General features: G+C 43.7%; 1 protein-coding gene across 1 annotated transcript in view; it reads left to right on the top strand.

Annotated features, from left to right (window-relative positions):
* The first annotated feature begins 1,442 nt into the window (after nt 1-1,442).
* The window catches only part of IGF2BP3 (insulin like growth factor 2 mRNA binding protein 3), a 150,876-nt gene continuing 129,072 nt past the window's right edge, over nt 1,443-23,246 (top strand). Inside the window, exons 1-2 of the mRNA XM_047845092.1 lie at nt 1,443-1,952; nt 3,306-3,366. Of these exons, the coding sequence (XP_047701048.1) occupies nt 1,778-1,952; nt 3,306-3,366 (236 nt within the window). The 5' untranslated portion in view covers nt 1,443-1,777. The remainder of the gene's footprint in view (nt 1,953-3,305; nt 3,367-23,246) is intronic.

The following is a 23,246-nucleotide window of genomic DNA, read 5'->3' as shown; positions in this document are numbered from 1 at the left end:
GATTTCCACAAGAACCCGAGCACTGTGTTCATTTCCGTATTCCTCTTCTCCAGTCTACATTTTGTTGGCCCAGTAAAGGCTTCACCGGGCCCAGACCCTCCCCCACACACCCACCATTGTACTCGTTACATCCAGGGGAAATTATGAATGGTTCTCATGGCCAAATGCCGGCAAAAACGAGGCAGAAAAAGATTTCAACAATTTTTCAAGTGCGAATATCACCTAGGGGTAACGCAGAGCGGTCTTCCTGTGTTAAGAGTCCCAAGTTCTCCAACTAAAATTCTTTAAATAAAAGTACCAGCCTACCCCACTCCTCCTGCTCTGGAAACTACAGGAAGAAATGGTTTCCGTTTAGATACCGACTTGTCCCACTATGACTTCTCTCCTCCGGCCTCCGAGGCTCGGGGACCCCCCCCCCATCCCCACGCCAAATACCTCCGCCCCTACGCTCCCCTCCCCCACTGGTGGCCAAGCCCGCCCCCGGCCTCATTTATCTCTGAGCCTTTTCTGAATCGCGCAACCAATCGCAAACGCGAAGCCGAGAGCCAACGCGAGCGCAGGCGGAGGAGGTGTCGCCCAGACACCCGCCCAGGACGCCGCGGGCTCCCATCCCCCACCGCCCTGGCTCGGGGCCGCCCCACTTCCCCCGGGCCCGGGCCCTTGAAGGGTGCATAAGGTGGGGCGCGTCTGCCCGCTTCTCTCGCCCCCTCCCATCCCACCCCCTCGCTGCGTTTCCGCCCTTGCCAGCTCTGGAAACGTGCTTGCGGCTTTGCAGAGGTTATACTTCAAATGTCATCAAAGCCACAAGGCGAGTTCGAAATTGCGACTCTTTGGGCTTGTTAATTACCTATTTAAAAAAATCGAATATTTAAAACTCTGGTAACTAGAGCTGAGAAATTGCCTAATTAGCACCTCCACCCGAATCTCATTAAAAAAAAAAAAAAAATCTTCCCTTCCTCCCCTCCCCCTCAGGATCCGCCCCGACCAGATAACCCTTTCTAAACTCTGTTGTGACAATCAGCGCCGCCAGCCGCGCTCCCCTCCGCGCCCCGGCTGAGGCTCCTTTAGCATTTTTTTTCCCTCTTCCTCCTCCCTTCTCAGGGTCTCTCGCTCAAGCTCGTTTCCCCTCCCCCTCTCTTCCTCCTTTTTCCCCCGAAACCCACTCTAATTCAGGCGCTGGGATTCCTCACGTGAGACGTTGATTTGTAGTTTGAACACGTGGCTCATTCAAAAAGCCGGACACTCGGAGCGGATTTTTTTTGCGCCTCCTGCGCCTTCCTCCCCCCCCCACCCCTTCCCCCTCCCTCCTGCCAGTCACCCTTCTGGGTTTTTTTTTTTTTTTTTTTTTTTTTTTTTTTTAAGGGGAGGCGGCGCTTGCCCTCACGTAGTGTGATATTTTCACAGTCCGCTGGCCGATGCCAAAGGGGTTGGGGAGGAAGAGACAAAAAGTAGTTCTTCTCCCCTCCTCCTCCTCTCCTTTTTTCGCTAATCCCGCCTCCTCCTCAGAGTTAGGAAGACTCGTTGATGCGTTTGGGTTGTAGCAAGGCTTTTTCTTTTCTCTCTCTTTCTTTTTTAATATTCAGAAAAGGAAAAACAAGAACCTTCGGATTTGATTTTTCGCTCGTCGTTCTTGTTCTTGGTTGTAACTGTGTTGGTGTGTTTTAACGGCGAGAAAACGAAGAGAACAAAACCCGCCGGAGCCCTCCATCACTGTGGGTGGTTTTAATTTTTCGTTTTCCTGTGAATTTTTTTTTTTAAATAACAACCACTCTTCACAATGAACAAACTGTATATCGGAAACCTCAGCGAGAATGCGGTCCCTTCGGACCTGGAAAGTATCTTCAAGGACGCCAAGATCCCGGTGTCGGGACCCTTCCTGGTGAAGACTGGTTACGCGTTCGTGGACTGTCCGGACGAAAGCTGGGCCCTTAAGGCCATCGAGGCGCTTTCAGGTGGGCCCGCCCCAGCCCCGCCGGCGCGCCCGCTCCAGCCCCGCGCAGCCCGCCCGGGCCTGCCAGGGTCGCGCACCCGGAGCTAGGCCCGCGGCTGCCACCGGGACGTCCACACAGGGCCCCAGGCCCAGGCGAAAGCGGGCGGGGAGGTGGGGCGAGGCCCGGGCGCCCACGCGCGCGAGGTCCAGGGTGCTTGCTTCAGCTTGGGCTCCAACCCGGCTCCCCTCCTCCCGGGGCGTTGCGGGCAGACGGCGGACGCGCTGTCCAGAAAGCCCCGGTGCGGGCTCGGACGGGAGCTGGGCTGGGGGAGGCGCGACCGCGAGCGCCGGACTCTCAGCGCTTGCCCCGCCCGGGCCCAGGCGCGGGCTCCGGTCTCCGGCACGCCGGGCCTTGGGGGCCGAGCGCGGACGCCCGTTTCTTCCTCGCTCCCTCCCTTCCTTTCTCTCTTTGCACGTTATTTACGGTGTTGGTTTCGCAGTTCCCCCGTCTCCCCCCAGACCCCAGGCGCGGGAGAACACAAAGTGGCCTCGACCCTGCTGCAGAGTGAGGCCGCGGGCTGGTGCCTAAACAGGCGGCCCGGCGCTTCCTCTAGATCCTGCGGGACGCAGGCTGGTGCGACCTGGGTTCCACGCTCAACCTCCCCGCGTCCCACGAGCTAGAGGGGCAGGTGGGCGAGGGCGGCGGGTGGTCGCGGGCAAGGGGGCCCCAGCTGCGGCGCCCTGCCTCGGCCTCTCTCTTCGCCCCGGCCTCGGGGGGTGGCGGGGCATGCTCCGCGCGCGCGGGACCTTGCGTGGCGGGGCTGCGCCCAAGTCCCTCCAGGAGCCCGTGTTTTTTTGCGTGGCGGGCGCTGCGCTGTCCTTCGCGCCTTGTTCATTCTGTGCGGAGGTGTATCTCTGGCGGTGCACTCTGCGCCTACCCTGTTCCTAGAGGGCCTGGGCTTGAAGCCGGAGAAGGGCCCGGCGTCCCTCCCTGAAAAAAGCCAGCGTAGCCGGCTCTTCGGAGTTTGTCTTATGGGAATGTCCAGGGAGGTGGGTGGAAGGGCCGCCGGTTCTGCGGCTGTCGTGGGGTTGGGTGACCCCCTGAGGTGGGCGGAGGCGGCCTGGGGGTAGAATGTTACCCAGGTGGTGGGCTAGCCAGTCGACCCCCGCCCCCCCCAAACTGTAAGTTGTACACACAGCCCCGAGGGGTCAGCTTTCCACCCGCGCGGGTCCGGGCTTCCCTTCCGGCCTTGAGACGCATCCGTGCCGTGGGGGTCTCTGGTCACTTGTGTCGCCGCTTAGGCTGGGCGGGTCCTTATTGCGGGAAGAGCGGCTAAACCCGGCCAACTGTCTTCCACCTCTTGTCTGTCCGCAGGTAAAGTGGAACTGCACGGGAAATTTATGGAAGTTGAGCACTCAGTCCCAAAAAGACAAAGGTGAGCTTATTTATCATGTTCTCATTAATTCTTTTCTCACTTTTTTATTGGGAGGAAAGATTCAACACAGCTGAAAACTTCTTTTTCTCCCATGCTTTTTGGATGGCTTTATTTTATTGCTGGATGGCTCGGCGTTTCTTATTCCTTGCATTTAAGTTTATGGCAGGTGTGTGCGTGCGCGCTGCTAAGGAATAAAGGTCTTGTGTGTGGTTCTTGCCACTGGATTATTACTGGTGAAGAAGTCTCTCAAAGAAGCCCTCACAGCTGTATGTTCTTCTAAGGTGCTGCAATAGGAAATCAAAGTCTTGAAGGGTGATTTGGGGACTCTGTAGGAATTAGGAAGTAGTGGGTGACCCTCTTCCACCCCCACTACCCACCTACAAGTACAGGATAGGGGAAAGCCGCTGCAGACACGCGTGGGTGTGGAGTGCCTTTTCTTCTCTGCCCCCAGTTGGCGGCAAGGAGTCAGAGAGGCCTCGGAGGTGGTCTGTGTATCTGAGAAGAGTGAAATTTGCTGATTGGAACACGTGAGTGAATGCCTGGGCTTCTCCTGCCCAGAAGCGCCTTTTCAGTCATTCTAGAGTTACACAGGTTGCTGCATACCAGCCTTTTGTTTCCCGCCCTTCCCCCCCCCCCTCCCCCGCACAATATTTTTGCTTAGAAATAACCACCAAGAGAGCAAAGACTAAAGATCTGTACTACTTACGTACTGGGATTGCACTTTTTGGAGAGCATGTGTAGTGTGTCACTTTACAAAACGTTTGGAGACTGTTTTAACCTCTGGAGTATTTTGAAGAAATGGCTCCTTTCTCCAGAGCAGGCCAGATTCTCGCTCTGTCGCTAACTGGAAAGGCGATGTTCCCTAACTGGTGCTGGGTTTAGCTTGTGCTTTTCTGGGTTTTACAAGGTGAGGTTAGAGTTTCTGCTTTTCTCCTCCCATTCTCCCCGCTTCTAAACCTGGGCTAAGCAATAAGCTGAAAGTTAATCTAAATAAACTAGGACTGCATGTGTCTGGTTGGATATAGGAGAGTGTGTGTGCTGGAGGGCAGGAGAGGTTTGCTGTGCATTTCTCTGGTGCTCTGCAGAGAGAGATAGCTGTATAAAATGTCATCTGCTTATTCCTATATTGAGCTCTCTTTCAGGTAAAGCATTTTTACAAACCTTGTTTTTTGTTAGCTGGAATTTTGTGGATTTCTCTTGTTCATGTACTTAATTTTCATTAGGACAGTTGAGAAGACATTTGTTGGATGAGATAGGTTTAGTTCCAGTTGGGAGTTTTGGTGGGGTCAAGTTATTTCACATATAGAGGGGTATTCTTTGTTAAAAGTTTCTAAAACAATAGAAAGGTACTGAAAAGTATCTAAATTGATTTCTCTTTAATAGGAATTAGAAAATTGAGGGTAAAGTCCTATCTCCTTAAAAAATTTAAAGACATAGTCTAAATTGTATACCTAAGGGAAAAAAATGTAAGTACATTCTGCAAATTCTAATTGGTTTCATGTTTAGCCTGCGTGTCCTAATTTTCTTCAAATGTTGAATAAAAAAGAGGCAAATGGTTGTGTCGGACTGGCATTTGAGCATTTGAGAGTTTCTAAATTTAAATGTTAAATGTCTGGCATTTTTCAGATACAATTTATGGACCTGCATGTAAATGCAGATTACTTAGCTTTGCTCTCCTGATTTTCTTTTCTAGCCTGGTGTGAATTTCTCCCCATGTGTAGTGAATTAAATTAAAAACATCTGGTAACAGCCTGTTTTATTCTTAAAGACTTTTGCCCAACCTAAAAAACGTACTTGTTACTTTATAACGAACAGGGGTTCCTCTTAGGAAAGCATATAAGGTAAAATGCCACCAGTGGCAGCAAGTATTTATATCAATGGATGCTTTTTCGTTTCATTAACAACGTAGATTAAAATTTCAGGCTTTATTTTGGCTTACCTTAAAATGCTTAGTATTTTTTAAAAAATGTTTTAACATTTGTGAGAGAGGCAGAGGCAGAGAATCCTTAGTAGGCTCCACACTGACAGCAGAGAGCCAGATGCAGGGCTCCAACTCAGGAACTGTGAGACCATGACCTGAGCCAAAGTTGGACGCTTAACTGACTGAGCCACCCAGGCACCCTTAAAATGCTCAGGATTTTAAATAACTATGTTAGTAGCAAGTAGGAATGAGTACATTGGAGACAACTATTTACAGATGGGGGAACAACCAAGTAAGTCCTTTTCTAGTGTTGAGATGGTGAAAAACAAAAGTAGAGGTTTCTTTTTCTGAGGGAAATTTGCTGGAAATCTGTATTACAGTCTTGTAACTGAACCTTGGAACTGTGATACAGTTTCCCTTATCTGGACTGTTCCCCTGTCTGAATAGGCTTTGGGAGAGGGCTGAGAAGACACCCTGGTGAGTCATGCTTATCCCCTATAAGGGTCAAGCAGTTGTACTGGTGACCGTGCGTTGAATGCTGCAGACCAGTCCTTGCCAAGTGAGCCTGCTGGACTTCTGGGTGGAGTTCTTTGTGCTGAGCAGCCCTTGCATTCCATCCCATCACCATGTGGGCATCTGAGGCAGACACACCCACTTGTGCAGTAGTGACCTTTATACCTGCTGTGCAAGGCATGTTGGGAGCCTGGTGCTGAAGAATGCTTATGGCAGCACTCTGAGATGGATGAATGGGCTTGCAGCAACTAAACAAGGCCCAGGAGGCAATTTGAAGCTTTGACGTGCTGGCCCAACTCTGACTGGGAGCTGAGCTGGGTAAGGAACCTTTCAGGAAGGGGCACTGTTGAGTTTGGTTCTGACCAAGCTTAGCTCCTGATTTACTGAAGTCTCCAGGGAATGTGGAAGGAATGTTGCTTTGCTGCATTCAGATATCCCTCAGTTGTGGAGGATTATAGCACTATTTCACAGAGTTTGAGAGCCCCGTGTCCAGAATGAAGAGAAAATTGCACTGAGTATCTGTGATAGTGTTGCGCTTTCGATTTCTAAAATAAAAGCTCTAGCACATGAATACTTGGCTTCCTTCTGAGGTATAATCCTAAACACTCCCTCCTCCCCGCTCTGCCTTGTTGGATAAGGGTGGGTGTAAAAATTGTGTGGCTTTGAAGACTGTAGCTCTCTTGGATTGGAAGAACCACTGGTATCTTGTGGGACCTCATAGGTGCCCATCTGTGATGTAAATCGAATCGATTTCCTTTTTTATATTGTGGGCTGTTGGGCCTGGGAGAGGGAATAGGAAAGTTTCTGACACTCTTGGAACAGAGAGGATGGTAGTTTTAGTTGGTTTGTGATGACTTTTTTAAGTTATGAAAATTGTTCACATTTTTGGTTTTTTATAGCTTAAACTTGCTTATGATTTAGCTGTCAGTATTAAGATTATGTGAAGGCAAAATATATGTGAATAAAGGATAAAAAATAGTAGGATATTATAGTTAATATTTTTTTCCAGGAAGGATCCATTAAACCAGACTGGTGTCTCAGCTCACATGTCGGTGTTTTTTGTTTCCTTAAAAAATGAAAATGAAGTGAACAACTTATTTCCATATTACAATCTTGAGGTTAACATGTAAATTAGATAGACATAGTATAAACTTTTTTTAATGATTTATTTTTTTATTTTTTGGAGACAATACGAGTAGGGGAGGGGAAGAGAGAGAGGGAGACACAGACTCCAAAGCAGGCTCCAGGCTCTGAGCTGTCAGTACAGAGCCTGATGCGGGGGCTCGAACTCCTGAATCATGAGATCATGACCTGAGCCAAAATCAGACGCTTAACTGACTGTTGAGCCACCCAGGCTCCCCAAAGAGACATAGTAAAAAAAAGTTACTGGAGTTTTAAATGTATCTTACTTTGAATGGCTATTTAAAAGCTAGTGCTGCATTTTAACCACTGTTCGGTATAGACTGGGATGGTGTGCATGTGTACATTAGCTAGGGCATATGATCCTGTTGTCCCGGGCCAAGAAAAGTTGCTTTCTAATTTAATTCTTTAAAAGTTTTTATTTATTTTATTTTGAGAGACAGAGCACAAGCAGGGGAAAGGCAGAGAGAGAGGGAGACAGAATCCCAAGCAGGATCTGCACCATCAGCACAGAGCCCAGTGTGGGGCTCGAACTCATAAACTGTGAGATCATGACCCCAGCCAAAATCAGAGTGCCCCAAAAGCTTGTTCTTTAATGCTGAACATTTGAACGTAGGCATGAACAGTTGTGTTGGTCCTTGCTTATTAGTTTCATACAGGTGAATATTGTGAGTTAGATTTCTCTTACAGAGATGTGGGGTTCTGAATGTTAGGAAACTCTTCATTGCTGGTAAAGAATCATAAGCAGTGTCTTTGGAGTGCCCAGTTTAAGGTCAGTAGTGCATGACTGCTTAAGTGATAGTAGCCAACAAGATTTTTCTTGATTTCATGTTGTTTCCTCAGTACAGCTTGAGGGAGAGTAAAAGATTTCTTACTTTGGCATTATTAGAATTAAAACATATAAGTGAATGTTGATAAGTAGCTTCTGTGTGGCTGTCCACAGTAACAAGGAAGACATTATGGAAACATGACATGTGCCTGGAGCCAGTGGGAATTGAGAATCTTGGCTTCTGTTTCTGGCTTTCCTTTTGATTTATTTGTGTGATCACTTACATTCTCTGTCCATGCCAAATGCCACTATAATAAACTAACGGGGCATAGTTCTGAGGTTTGCTGTTCTGCTTGAAATGAGTTACCAGCTAAGGCTTAAAAATACCTTTTGGAACTAGATATGAGGTTTTCCCTGTAAGGAGCTTGTATTTGCTGTTGTTTGGTAGCTCAGTCACTTTTGCGTGTGTACCCCTTTAGGGCAGTCAGCAAGAGGGAAATGATCTTTGTCATATTTTGAAATCCTTTTGTGAGCCATACCATTGCAGTTAATGTGTTGTTATAGGTCTTGGATTTTGTATTAAAGTGAAGCTGTTGAACCACCTGGATATACATTTGAAGCAACTCTTTGTAATTGTCTTTAACAGTGTTGAGATATAAACTTTCCTAGCGGTGACTAATTTTTGAATTGTAGGATCTATCTATTTTTTATTATATGATTTATGTATCCACCAACTTTGGCAGTTGGTTTAGTCTGGGAGGATGGAGAAAGGCTGTGCTATTCTTAGCCAAGTTTCCTTTATTAACTGTTGCCTCTGATTCAAGCTTCTAGAGTCACAAGACAGGAGGTGGCAGTGTGGTAGCAGTGACCAAGGGATAGGATTGGCGTTTTAGTTAGAACTCTGCCCCATAAATCTGATGTTTAAAAAATTGGCGTGAATCGCCAGGGTTTTGCTTGAAAGCTGGTGGCAAATACTTTTCAGTGCTCTATTAAAACTGAGGGTGTAATTTATCGCGGTCTGAAACTGCTATTGGCCAAGTATTGGTAAATAAACACAGTTGTAAACATTAATATAGTATGTGGATTTTCTTGCCCTGAAGGGGAATACATAGTACATAAATTATGCATTGTAGAGAGGTATCTTGAAACCATTTAATTTGATTAGGAGGTAGTTTGAAGTTATTATACATGGATTCTTTGAGAAATCTAATCGAACTAGAAATTTCTTGTAAAGATTTTATTTTATACCCAATGTGGGGCTCCAACTTAAAATCCTGAGATCAAGAGTCACACATTCCACCAACTGAGCCAGTCAGCCCCCTCCCAAGTGGATCTCTCTAAGTTAAGAGAGGCTTAAGTCCTTAGGATAGCTGGCATTATCACTTAGTTGTTTAGAAGTTGATTCCACTGCTATCTTGGTGTTTCCAGTTATTTCTTGCTGCATAACAAACTACCCCAAAACTTAGTGACTCAAAACAACTTATTTTTCCTCATGATTCTCTGGGTCTGCTTGGCGATAGTTTCTGTTCCATGTGGTGTCATTTTGGGTCATTTACTGAGCTGGTCTAAAATGTCTAAGGAGGCTTCATTAACATGGCTGGCCTCTTCGTGCTGGTCTACGTGACTTTTCTCCACAAGATACCTGAACGCTTGGTAGTAGCCCTTGGCTGCCAAGTGAGAGTAGAAACTGCTAGGCCTCCTAAAGGCTAGGCCCAGAATTGGCACATTATTCTATCCCATTCTGTCGACCAAAGCAAGTCACAAGGCCAGCACAGATTCAAGGGGGATATGGAAGTAGTCTCCATCTCTTGATGGTAGAGTGGTATGAATGTACAGAGGGGAAGGAATTGATAGTGTGACTGTCTTTGTAGATTGTTTTCCATACATGAGAGGAGGGGAGGAGTAGTGGCTTCAAAGTGATGGGAACCTAAAATATCTGAAAATTGCATTTAGCACTAGAAATGGGGAACCAGTTTCCATTGTAATATTTTGGCAAGAGATGATAATATTAGCTTTGGAGGTAATGAATAGTGGTCAGTGTGTATTTTGAAAGAAACAGTTATGAGGATTTGCTGATAGATTAGATGAAAGCTTTGAGAAAAGTAAAGCATGATAAGATTTTTTGGTCGGGGTGCCTGGGTGGCTCAGTTGATTAAGCATCCAACTCTTGGTTTTGGCTCAGGTTGTGATCTCACTATTGATTAGTGAGTTTGAGTCCTGCGTCAAGCTATTTGCTGTCAGTGCAGAGCCTGCTTGGGATTCTTTTTCTCTGACTCTCTGCCTCTCCCAGCTTGTGCTCTCTCTCTCTCTCTCTCTCTCTCTCTCTCGAAATAAATAAACTTAAAAAATCTCTCAATAAAAACCTTTTTTTTTTTTTTTTTTTTTTTTTTTTTGGCGGGGGTGGGGAGGTCAGAAAAGCTAGATGGAGAGTGGTGTCATTTACCACAATGGAGAGTATTGGGGAAGGAGCAAATTCTTGGGTAGAAATCAAGAGCTTCATTTTTGGCATATTATGTCTCTAATGCTGGTTAGAAATTTAAGTGAAGAAGTCAAGTAGGTAGTTGAATATATCAATCGAGCGTAGGAATTGGAGGTGAAAATTAGAGGTGTTATTAGCTTGTGATATTTAATATCCTAGAATTGGACAAGATTACTAAGGGACTGAGTATGGGGCTTTAGGAGGGAGGAGAGGACCAGCAAAGGAGAATGAGGGAGGCCAGTAAGGTAGAGGAAAGCAAGCAGAGTGAACTGCTTCTGGGAGGGAGATTCATGGAGAAAGCCTGTGGATAGGAAGGTGTAGTCAACACTGTGGAATGTCAGTGAGAGTTTGTGATTTGGATGGATGAATGTGAATGGGATTGGTATTAAGTCTCCGTCTTCTCGTTGGGCAGTAGGTAGATGGAGAGTGATTTACAAATTTTGGAGCAACCTGGACTGTAGCCTTTCTTTCAGAAGTCATTATCTTAATTTTTTAACTTTCCAGAAACGACTCTGATCATGTTATATTTATAACTTGCTAGAGATGGAAGAGTCCTAAGTTTAGTAGATCCTCTTGCCCGTGGACAGGACTTGTTTGTTTGAGTTGACCTACTCTGGCATCTGTTTCAACAGTTGTGGTGACTGAGCTCACTTTCTAGATAACCCATTCTACTTTTTATTAATATGCATTTGGAAAATTCTGTGAAGCTGGCTTAGGTTCCAAGGCAGCGTAGACCAAGTCCAGTGTTTCTCTGTGGTTTTCTAAAGACTTGATTTGAGGAGGTTAACTAATTGGAATTAAAATAAAAACTTAAAAAACAAAAACAAAAAGACTTGATTTGACAAGCAGGGTTGAAACTATTGGCCAAAACATTTATGGATATCATGGGCTGAGTTTAAAATACTTGAATCATTTTGTTATTTTAGGATGCTGAATAAGTAAAGCATTCCTTCCATTTTATTCATACAATTTTAGCTATAAGAAATACAAGAAACCTTTTGTATAAAGTACCCTAAATTGCCTCATTTTCGCTTATTTAAAAACCCGGTCCTTAGTAAAGCAGCTTTCTCCTCAAATTGTGAATCCTGGTTTTGGTCACAGAAGTCACCAAAACCAGGTGATGTGTTAGATCAGTTGATTGGACACAGATGACTTGATCTGATTAACTTTTTAAAATGTGTATTTATTTTTGAGAGAGGGAGGGGTGGGAGGGGCAGAGAGAGAGGGAGACATAGAATCCCAACCTGGTTCTGCACTTGTCAGTGCAGAGCCTGATACAGGGCTTGAATCCATGAACCGTGAGATTATGGTCTGAGCCGAACAAAATAAAGAGTCGGACTCTCAACTGACTGAGCCACCCAGGCACCCCTGATTAATACTTTTTAAGACTTGGTTTATGCAAGTCCTTTGATCAGTAAAGTACTACTTTCAGAATGTGTCCAATATCTTCTATTTTAAGAAAGGAAAACCAATGAAAATGAGATAGCACAATAGATTTTTTAGTGGTATTAGTTATTCTACCAAAGGATTCTCCATAAAGATTTGAGAGAAGTGACTTGCCCAGGGCACTGCAGGTAATTAGTGGAACCCATTTTCCACATCCTTTGACTCTGCCCTGCCTTCATTCCTCTCATTTAAGTTGTCAAATCCTCAAAGTGGCTTACACAGCAACTTGCTCATGTTTGCAGTGGCATGTTGGAGCAGAGATGTCCTGTTTTCTTACTTTCTCTGAAGAAAAAAGAAATCTTGTTTGGCTTCTTTGAAGGGTTGATTTATTGTCTTCCTGTAGGAAAAAGACAAGTATAGGTATTCTGGAATCTGGGGCTTACTATAGAGTAAAAACATCTGGGTGTCCTGTTTCAAGATGGAAAGAGGAACTGCTTCTTCCTTGAAGGTATTTTTTTTTTTAATTTTTTTTAGCAGCTTCATCTTGATATAAATGAACTGCAGAGAAGTTGAAGGAGGGCCCAACGAGGTATGAGAGTAGAACAGAGGGCATGAGGAGGTAGATGCCATGGCTTTGTTGCAGCCATGTGATCGTGACTCCTGGGGTATGTTTTAGATTGCAGAAGAGGTAGACGTGTCCGGAATGGCGTCCATGGTGCCTGGTTGTTCCAGCTCTTCACCAAGTTTAGTAGGATCCTGGCTTGCAGAAGGAAGTTGTTTAAACTTGGGATATTGTTAAGAACTAGGAGACTGGGGGGAGGAATTGTGCTGGAACTTTCTGATTAGGAGCCTTGATGCTTTTACCATGTGCCCTTGGTGAACTGAAGGGCATCACCAGAAGAATGTGGGACATGAGGTCTAAGATCTGGGTTTGAATCCCAACTCCATGTTCTAAATGCATGATGTTGAGGGGTGCTTGGGTGGCTCAGTTGATTAAACTTCAGCTCGGCCAGCTTCAGCTCAGGTCATGATCTTGTGGTTTGTGGGTTTGAGCCCTGCATTGGGCTCTGTGCTGACAGCTCAGAGCCTGGAGCCTGTTTCAGATTCCATGTCTCCCCCTCTCTCTGTCCCTCCCCAGCTCACACTCTGTCTTTCTCTCAGAAATAAATAAACGTTAAAAAAAAAAAAGTTTAAATGCATGTTGATGATTAAGGATGAGGAAATTAAAGCTTGGGGAGGTTAGAATAATAGTAAAGGATGCCTGATAGGATCTTGGGGACAATGTTTAAAGCATCAATGTACATTATCATTCAGTAGTAACCTCTGGTTGATGTTGTATTTTTCCACTTGAGATTCAAATACGAATGCTGGATGTAGATTACAATTAGTGATAACAGAAATAAGAAAAACTTTTGTTCTGATTTTGAATGTGGATTCATGTAAGTAGAAATGTAAGTAGAAATCTGTGAGTTGTGTGTTATTGGGGTTTTTTTTGCAAATGGAGGAGCATTTTTTTTTTTTTTACTACTTAGTTTTATTTATTTATTTTTAAATTTACATCCAAATTAGTTAGCATATGGTGCAACAATGATTTCAGGAGTAGATTTCTTAGTACCCCTTACCCATTTAGCCCATCCCCCCTCCCACAACCCCTCTAGTAACCCTCAGTTCTCCATATTTATGAGTCTCTTATGTTTTGTCCCCCTCCCTATTTTTATATTATTTTTGTTTCTCTTCCCTTATGTTCATCTGTTTTGTCTCTTAAAGTCCTCATATGAGTGAAGTCATATGATTGTCTTTCTCTGACTCATTTCACTTAGCATAATACCCTCCAGTTCCATCCACGTAGTTGCAAATGGCAAGATTTCATTCTTTTTGATTGCCGAGTAATACTTCATTGTGTATATATATACATATATATACATATATATGTATATATATGTATATATATACACACACACACACACACCACATCTTTATCCATTCATCCATTGATGGACATTTGGGCTCTTTCCATAATTTGGCTGTTGTTGATAGTGCTGCTATAAACATTCGGGTGCATGTGCCCCTTCTAAACAGCATCCCTGTGTCCCTTGGATAAATACCTAGTAGTGCAGTTGCTGGGTCATAGGATAGTTCTGTTTTTAGTTTTTTGAGGAACCTCCATTCTGTTTTCCAGAGTGGCTGCACCAGCTTGCGTTCCTACCAACAATGCAAAAGATGGTCTTTCTCCACATACTTGCCAACATCTGTCGTTGCCTGAGCCATTCTGACAGGTGTAGGGTGGTATCTCATTGTGGTTTTGATTTGTATTTCCCTGATGAGGAGTGATGATCGTTTTTTCATGTGTCAGTTGGCCATCTGGGTGTCTTTCTTGGAGAAGTGTCTATTCATGTCTTTTGCCCATTTCTTCACTGGATTATTTGTTTTTTGGGTGTTGAGTTTGATAAGTTCTTTATAGATTTTGGATACTAACCCTTTATGCGATATGTCATTTGCAAATATCTTCTCCCATTCTGTCGGTTTCCTTTTAGTTTTGCTGATTGTTTCCTTCGCTGTGCAGAAGCTTTTTATTTTGATGGGGTCCCAGTAGTTCATTTTTGCTTTTGTTTCCCTTGCCTTCAGAGATGTGTTGAGTAAGGGGTTGCTGTAGCCAAGATCAAAGAAGTTTTTGCCTGCTTTCTACTCGAGGATTTTGATGGCTTCCTGTCTTACATTTAGGTCTTTCATCCATTTTGAGTTTATTTTTGTGTATGGTGTAAAAAGTGGTCCAGGTTCATTCTTCTGAATGTCGCTGTCCAGATTTCCCAGCACCGCTTGCTGAAGAGACTGTCTTTATTCCATTGGATATTCTTTCCTGCTTTGTCGAAGATTAGTTGGCTATATGTTTGTGGGTCCATTTCTGGGTTCTCTATTCTGTTCCATTGATCTGAGTGTTTGTTCTTGTGCCAGTACCACACTGTCTTGATGATTACAGCTTCGTAGTATAGCTTGAAGTCCGGAATTGTGATGCCTCCTTCTTTGGTTTTCTTTTTCAAGATTGCTTTGGCTATTCAGGGTCTTTTCTGGTTCCATACAAATTTTAGGATTATTTGTTCTAGCTCTGTGAAGAATGCTGGTGTTACTTTGACAGGGATTGCATTGAGTATGTAGATTGCCTTGGGTAATACTGACATTTTAACAATATTCTTCCTATCCAGGAGCATGGAATCTTTTTCCATTTTTTTGTATCTTCAGTTCTTTCATAAGCCTTCTATAGTTTTCAGCGTATAGATTTTTCACCTCTTTGGTTAGATTTCTTCCTAGGTATTTTATGGGTTTTGGTGATGTATGACCTTTTTAAAAAAAAATCATGGTGTAGGGGCGCCTGGGTGGCGCAGTCGGCTAAGCGTCCGACTTCAGCTCAGGTCATGATCTCGCGCTCTGTGAGTTCGAGCCCCGCGTCGGGCTCTGTGCTGACAGCTCAGAGCCTGGAGCCTGTTTCCGATTCTGTGTCTCCCTCTCTCTCTGCCCCTCCCCCATTCATGCTCTGTGTCTCTCTGTCCCAAAAATAAATAAACGTTGAAAAAAAAAATAAAAAAAAATCACGGTGTAACCTAGACACAATATTAACAGCTTGAATTTTTACCTGTGTATACATTCAAATTAATTCAGAACACATGAAATAAAATGTGAAAAGACTTGTTTTTCAATCCTCTCCATCTCCATGTATTTCCCAGGTCTTCCAGCTGGCAATTTGGTTTATTATTTTACAGAAATTCTTCTATGTATGTGTTGATAAACATTTTTTAAAATTTATTTATGTATTTGAGTGAGACAGAGAGCAAGTCAGGGAGGGGCAGAGAGAAACTCCCAAGCAAGCTCCGGGTGGCCAGCTAGCACAGAGCCCAATGTTTGTAAAAATTAAGGTAAAAGTTATGAGGATTAAGTTGTGACAGCTTGTAGCTTGAACACCTAGGGTTTATGTTCTCCTAGACTTAGAACCATAGCATTTTGAACTTTGGGTTTTACCTCAGAGACTAATAATCTGTGAGAACTTGACTAAGACCTATTTTGAGGAAAATTTTGATTAAAAATTAGTTTCCAAAACCAAGTGCTACTCATCTTGCCACACTAGCTGGGCAGATGATGATTGGAGAGCTTGATGGAAAGAACCTATGATGATGGGGCACCTGGGTGGCTCAGTGGGTTAAGTGTCCCACTCTTGATTTCAGCTCAGGTCTTGATCCCAGGGTCCTGGTATTTAGCCCTGTGTCTGGCTCCACACTGAGTGTGGAGCCTGCTTAAGATTCATATTCCCTCTCCCCCTTTCCCCCTCTCCCCCTTTCCCCCTCTCCCCCTTTCCCCCTCTCCCCTCCTCTCTTCCCCACCTCTGTCAAAACAGAAAACAGACCATAAACACCTGTGATGGCTTTCAGCTATGGAATAAGTCATGGGATGAGGATGAAAGGTACAACACAGAGAATGTAGTCCATGGTGCTCTGATAGCCTTGTATGGTGAGTGATGATGGCTGTGCTTGTGAGCAGAGCATAATGTATAGACTAGTTGAATTACTATGTTGTACACCTGAAGCTAATGTAACATTGTGTGTCAAATATAATGAATTAGCAAATAACCTGTGATGGTAAAGCTGTTCAAGAAATGATTGTGTTCTCCCCTGTGATTCCCAAATGTCTGTTTTAAAAACAGTCAGGGGCTCCTGGGTGGCTCAGTCGGGTAAGCATCCGACTTTAGCTCAGGTCATGATCTCACGGTTGGTGGGTTCGAATCCCACATTGGGCTCTGTGCTGACAGCTCAGAGCCTGGGGCCTGCTTCAGATTCTGAATCTCCCTCTCTACCCCTCCCCCGCTTGTGCTCTGTCTCTTTCTCTCTCTCAAAAATAAATAAACATTAGGAAAAAATTAAAAACAGTTGCTTTTGCAAAAATACAGAGGCTCTTGTGTTGATATTTTTTTTTGAGATAAGTGTGGTTTAGAATTTAAATTTTAATGTAATTTTAGTATTTTTGGGTGCTAGAATACCTTTCTTTTATGTTTATTTTGAGAGAGAGTATGCATGAGAGTGTGAGCATCTGAGTGGGGGAAGCGCAGAGGGAGAGGGAGGGAATCCCAAGCAGGATCCCTGCTGTCAATGAGAAGCCCATTGGGGGCTCCATCTCAGGAACTGTGAGATCATGACCTGAGCTCAAATCAAGAGTCCGATGTGCAACCGACTCAGCCACCCAGGCGCCCCTAGTTGACTTATTTCTGCATTTTTCTTTTGAGATTCAGAAATGAGTTTATTTCCCGTGGCTTCTACAAATGGTTTTTGTTTTTTTTTTTTTGGAAGACTTATTTATTTTTGAGAGAGAAAGAGTCCAAGAGGGGAAGGGGCAGAGAGGGGTGGGGGACAGAAGATCTGAAGCCGGCTCTGTGCCGGCATCACATCAGCAAGCCTGATGCGGGGCTCTAACTCACAAACTGTGAGATCACGACCTGAGCCAAAGTCAAGATGCTCAACTGACTGAGCCACCCAGGTGCCGCAACTTCTACAAATTTTTAGTTTAACAAGCATAGATTGAGCACTTGGGCTCGTGGTTAGTGCAGTGCTGGGTTTCAGGGGCTAGAAAGAAGAGTAAGATACTTGTTCTGAAGAAAAAAGTACATGGAACATAGTAGCTTTTGCTTTGCTGTTTCAATGCCTGGGTGATATTTTTGTCTTGGACACCAGCAGTGATTCACTATGGCAGAGGGTGGATGAATACCTCTGCAGGTAAAGAGAAGGTGTAAATATGTCACGGGGTATATATGGTATACCCCAGAATTATGGGGGGGGGTATTAGGCTTAGCTGGGTATTGGTACAGCCAGCCAGAGACAGGTTCAGGGAGAGACGTTAAGGTAGACAGAGGCTAACTGTGTCCAGTGGAGATGGAAGAGGCAGGAGGGACAGCAGGAGCCAAGGCATGTAAGTGTGAAATATCTTGGTTTGTGTAGGGGAACTACAAGCTGTTTGGGATTAGAGAGGCTCAACTGTGAGGCAGCGTAGTGATGGAGACTGAGCCTACAGGAGTGCTGAGAGCAGTCTGTGTGCTCGAGGAGCGACCATTATTTAATTTTTGATGTGTTTAACTTTAGGGGCTCAGTTGGTTATTTGGGATCATTATGCAAGACTTGATGCCTAGGTTAATGTTAGGTTCTGGTCACCGGAGATCATCTAGAAATGCTTTTACCTCTGAAGTGCTTTGTGAGAACAACTGTGCCCCAGCACATTCCATGGGATTTAGGGCTGTTTTTAGCCTTCTGATGGGGTAATTAGGGTAAATCATGATAGGACTAGGAACCCTTACTAAGGCTGTCTGAGCCAGTGTTGTTGTTACTACCTTTTTTAGGTTATGTATGACAAGATAGTCCTGAGTAGCGATGATTAAAGCACCTGGTATTTGATTTTTATTAAGGCATCAAATGATAGAATGAACCATTGGAGAAAATTGAGACCTTTCTTTGTGCACATACTGTTAAGCAAAATGAGGGGCCGCAGTAAAGCACAACAGTGGGGAGGGCCAGTGACATCTTGCTTGGAATCACCAAGACCTCAGTTGGAATCCTTGCTCAGCTCTGTGATCCTGGGCAAACTGATTAAACTCTCCGAGCCTCTCAGTTTATAAATAGGGGCAGTAAAACCTATTGCACAAGGTTGTTGGGAATTAACTGATATTTGTAAAGGATTCCTTGGAGTATCTGACACCTAAGTGGTATTGTCTCATATTAATAAGCTTGTATGTTTGCATATGGCAATTGAAAATAAAAGGTAATTATTCTCGCATAATCCCGTGATTAATGTCTCATATGTACATAGAAAGGTTTCACGTTTCTTTGTAGAATGAGTTGTGTGTTGTGAATAAGACTTTGTACTTTATATCTAGATGTATAGGTTTTAGGATCCCTAAAGATCTGTATCTAGTTGTGAACTTGTCTTGAGATACTGTTTAAAAACAGAAATAGTTGGGGCGCCTGGGTGGCGCAGTCGGTTAAGCGTCCGACTTCAGCCAGGTCACGATCTCACGGTCCGTGAGTTCGAGCCCCGCGTCGGGCTCTGGGCTGATGGCTCAGAGCCTGGAGCCTGTTTCCAATCTTGTCTCCCTCTCTCTCTGCCCCTCCCCTGTTCATGCTCTGTCTCTCTCTGTCCCAAAAATAAATAAACGTTGAAAAAAAAATTTAAAAAAAAATAAAAAAAATAAAAAAATAAAAACAGAAATAGCTAGGAGATAAAGAACTATTATTTTCAAAGAGGGAGAAAACATAGTACAAAAAATGTATAAAAAATAAAGTACACAAAAGTGGCAGTTCAGAAGGAGATATCTAAAAAGACGCTTAATCTTGGTAATTAATAGGCAGAACTTGCCTATTAAAATGGTCACTTCCTTGTCAGTTTGGGAAGAAAACAAGGTTGATAATGCCTGGTGTTGGCAAGAGTGTGGAGGAATGCTAGAGAGTAAATTGGCAGAGACTTCTTGGTTTGTTATTTGGCAGTATCTGTTAGTAGAACTTAAAATGGGAATACCTCTCAACCAAATTTCATGGAAAACAACCCAGTTCTCATGGTTTTCTGCAATTTGTAAGCATAGTTTTCAATAATATTGTAAAAGATCTCCAAATCACAGGTCTTGGTGAAAAAATCTCTGGGTAGGAGTCCAGACTACTTGCAGATAAAGGTTTTGGTTTTATTATATAACTCATTACATTTTAATAGGTGTTATATACAGATAATCTGGATCTTTTAACATTGCCTACTTTTCAAGCAGAGAGGATCTCTAGCCTTAATTTGACTGGGACATTTAACAGTTAACCATTTCTGAGGTTTAGAAGGTAGATTTTTTTGTTATAGTTTATTTTGAGAGTGCTTGCTTCGGCAGCACATATACCAGAGTTTATTTTGAGAGAGCGAGGAAATGATTGGGAGGAGGGGCAGAGAGAAAGCGGGGGGGGGGGGGGGGGGGGGGGGGGAGGCGCGCGGCGGTGCAGAGGATCCAAAGCCGGGCTCTTTGCTGACAGCAGAGAGCCTGATGAGGGGCTTGAACTCAAAAACCTGTGAAATCATGACCTGAGTTGAGATCAATAGTCATATGCTTAACCAACTGAGCTACCCAGGTGCCCCTTGTTTTTTTTTTTTTGTTTTTGTTTTTTAGAGCTCTATACCAGACATGGGGCTTGAACTCATGACCCCAAGATCAAGATTGAATGCTCCACTGACTGAGCCAACCAGGCACCCCAGTTTTGCAGTATTTAATGGAAAATCGGAAGTAACTTAAATGTCCATCCAAAGACAATGTACTGTTGTCTTTTATTTTTTTAATTAGTTTTTGAGAGAGAGAGCACACACAAGCAGGGGAGGGGCAGAGAGAGAGAGGAGACACAGAATTTGAAGCAGGCTTTAGGCTCTGACCTGTTAACACAGAGCCTGGCATGGGGCTCAAACCCACGAACCGTGAGATCATGACCTGAGCTGAAGTCGGATGCTCAACTGACTGAGCCACCCAGGTGCCCTGAAAACGTACGTATTCTAACAAACTATACTGTGGCACATGTTGTAGCAGTTACAAAGAATGATAAAGATTTATATGAGATGACTCTGGAAGAAGAAATTGAAAAGTCAGTTATGGGATAACTCATAAAATACAAGTATTTGATGGGACGTCTGGGTGGCTCAGTTGGTTAAACGTCTGACTTCAGTTCAGGTCATAAACTCACCGTTCATGAGTTCGAGCCCCTCATCAGGCTCTGTACTGACAGCTCAGAGCCTGGAGCCTGCTTCAGATTCTGTGTCTCCCTCTCTCTCTGCCCCTGCCCTGCTTATGCTTGCTTGCTTGCATGCGCGCACGCTCTCTCTCTCTCTCTCTCTCTCTCTCCCCTCTCTCAAAAATAAACATAAAAATTTTTTTTTTAAAAACAGGTTTTTGGAAACAAACCTTTGATATGCACATGTTGGTGTAAAAACATAGAATGAGGTCTGGAAGATTGCCCACCATAAAGAGTGGTTATCTGCTCAAAAGGAAACTAATCGCTGAGGGGAGAGGCTAATGGTGGACCCTTGGTTTTACAGCGTGTTCTAATGCTTGTCAGGTTTTTCGTTTTGACCCTTTAAGACTTAAAAACTCAGAACCCCCAAAGAGCTCTTGTTTGTTTTTTTTATTGATCTATATATAATTCATTAGCAATAAAGCGAATAATGTTTAAAATTACTATTTTTAAACGAATAACTAATAAACCCATTATATATTAACATACGAATTTTGTTTAAAAAAACTTCTAAAACCAAAATAAAAATGAGGAAAATAGAATTAGTTGCAGTTTCTGCAAATTTCTTTAGTGTTTGGCCTAATAGCTGGGTACTCAATTACTTCATGGAATTTACACAGATGTGTAGTTAGAAAAGGAAAGGAATATTTTTTTTTTTTTCAACGTTTATTTATTTTTGGGACAGAGAGAGACAGAGCATGAACAGGGGAGGGGCAGAGAGAGAGGGAGACACAGAATGGGAAACAGGCTCCAGGCTCTGAGCCATCAGCCCAGAGCCCGACGCGGGGCTCGAACTCACGGACCGCAAGATCGTGACCTGGCTGAAGTCGGACGCTTAACCGACTGCGCCACCCAGGCGCCCCAGGAATATTTTTAATCATCTCTTTAGAGAGGCGCTTGGGTGGCTCCGTCAGTTAAGCATCCGACTTTGGCTCTGGTCATGATCTCCTGGTTCATGAGTTTGAGCCCCATGTAGGGCTCTGCGCTGACAGCTGGGAGCCTGGAGCTTTCTTAAGATTCTGTCTCCCCCTCTCTGCTCCTTACTCGCTTTCACTCTCTCTTAAAAATAAACATTAAAAAAAAAATCATCTTTTTAGATAATTGTGGATATTTTTTGTTCCTACACCAAAACTCAAGTGGTAGTTTAAGTTTATTTTTTTAACTAAAAAAAATTTTTTTTGACATTTTAAATTTATTTTTGAGAGACAGAGAGTGAGCAGGGGAGGGGCATAGAGAAAGGGAGACACAGAATCCAAAGCAGGCTCCAGGCTCCGAGCTGTCAGCACAGAGCCCGACGCAGGACTTGAACCCACAAACCGTGAGAACATGACCTGAGCCGAAGTCAGATGCTTAACTGACAGAGCCACCAAGGTGCCCCTGTGAAAGTTTATTTAAAAAAAATAAAAAATTAAAAAAACCCCTCACTGACATGATTTCACATTAATGTGATAACTCACATTTCAGCTAGCCTTTAGAAAACTACCATTTGTTGGGGCACCTGGGTGGCTCAGTTGGTTAAGCATCCAGTTCTTGGTTTTATCTCAGGTCATGATCTCACAGTGTGTAGGTTCGAGCCCCACCTTGGACTCTATACTGACAGCAGGGAGCCTGCTTGGGATTCTCTCTTTCCCTCTCTCTCTGCCCCTATCCTGCTCACTCTACCTCTTTCACAAAAAAAACATGTATACATATAAAAAAAGAAACTTGGGTTGTATTTTGCAGCTAGTGCCTGTGAATGCAGGGACGACTACAGTTTAGTGCCACTGCTTTGGTTCATGCTAGGGTGCCAATAGTTTACCCAGCATTTGTTTTTGTCCCATTTGCTTCAGCACAGATGTCAACATAGTGAAAAAGACAGATAACATCTTAGTGTAATAAAAATCGTTTTGACTTCTTGACCTCTTGAAAGTGTCTCAGGGAACCCTCAGGGACTCGCAAAAGGGGTCCACATATCGTACGTTGAGAATGGCTGCTGTACACTAATGTGATGTTTGAAATTATTTGGATTAGGTTCTCCTGTGAATATGTATTTATATCATAACACAACAGATGGCAGGAACAAGTGAGGACTTTGTGCAACTCCATGGCACGTGAGCCTCGATAGGGAGTCTTACACAAGTCAGTTTGTGACAAACAGGTGTGGGAAGAGCAAAAAAACGAACTAAGCACAAAGGAAAAATCCAGGTGCACGAAGGATAGAGTATTTAGCGTAAATAGGGAGCACTTCACAGAAATGCATATGAGCAAAATGAAGTGTGTTTGGACATTTAGGGACCCTCCGTCATGGTTTAAGTTGTTTAAGCCAAAGTGAACCCCACATGTTGGCTACACGGCTTATCTCAGGAAATGAATAATCTCAGTACCTTAGTTATTCCTAAAACATTGAAATAGAATTGTTAGAATCTCAGGGCATCATCACAGTTTCCCAGTTTCTTCTGACAGTTGGGGTGTTTTGAAGCTAGAAGCTTGTGGTGACTCATTGTGTTTGTAGTGATGACCGAGCGAAGAGTCCTGCCTCTGACCTATTTCAGCCAGCTTTCCTTGCCCGAAGTAACTGTGGGTTAAATTTAGAAAATAACTACTTGTGTTGCTATCACAGGAGAGATACTTTTCTTTTTTTTTCTTGTAAGAATTTTAATACAACGAGTGACCTTTCGTGTATTTCACTAAGTCTTTTCCATTCTGTATATTTTTTTTCTGGTTTGAGAAAGCTCAGTAGCTTGCTGTTATGTTATCTTTTTGCAAATGGTTCTGTTTTGCTGGTCTTGGATCTTAGCAGTTTTAAAAAGATTGATTCAACAAATTTCTGAGTATTTACTACTAGGGACTGGACTGCTTTAGGTTCTTGGGAGAGAGAATTAGATGTAACATACAAACAGTCGTGAAGCATAGGTG

Source organism: Prionailurus viverrinus, chromosome A2, assembly GCF_022837055.1.
Source record: "Prionailurus viverrinus isolate Anna chromosome A2, UM_Priviv_1.0, whole genome shotgun sequence".
In the NCBI taxonomy this organism is placed as follows: domain Eukaryota; kingdom Metazoa; phylum Chordata; class Mammalia; order Carnivora; family Felidae; genus Prionailurus; species Prionailurus viverrinus.
The sequence above is the reverse complement of the archived record's forward strand: the minus strand, read 5'-3'. Positions and strand labels throughout refer to the sequence as shown.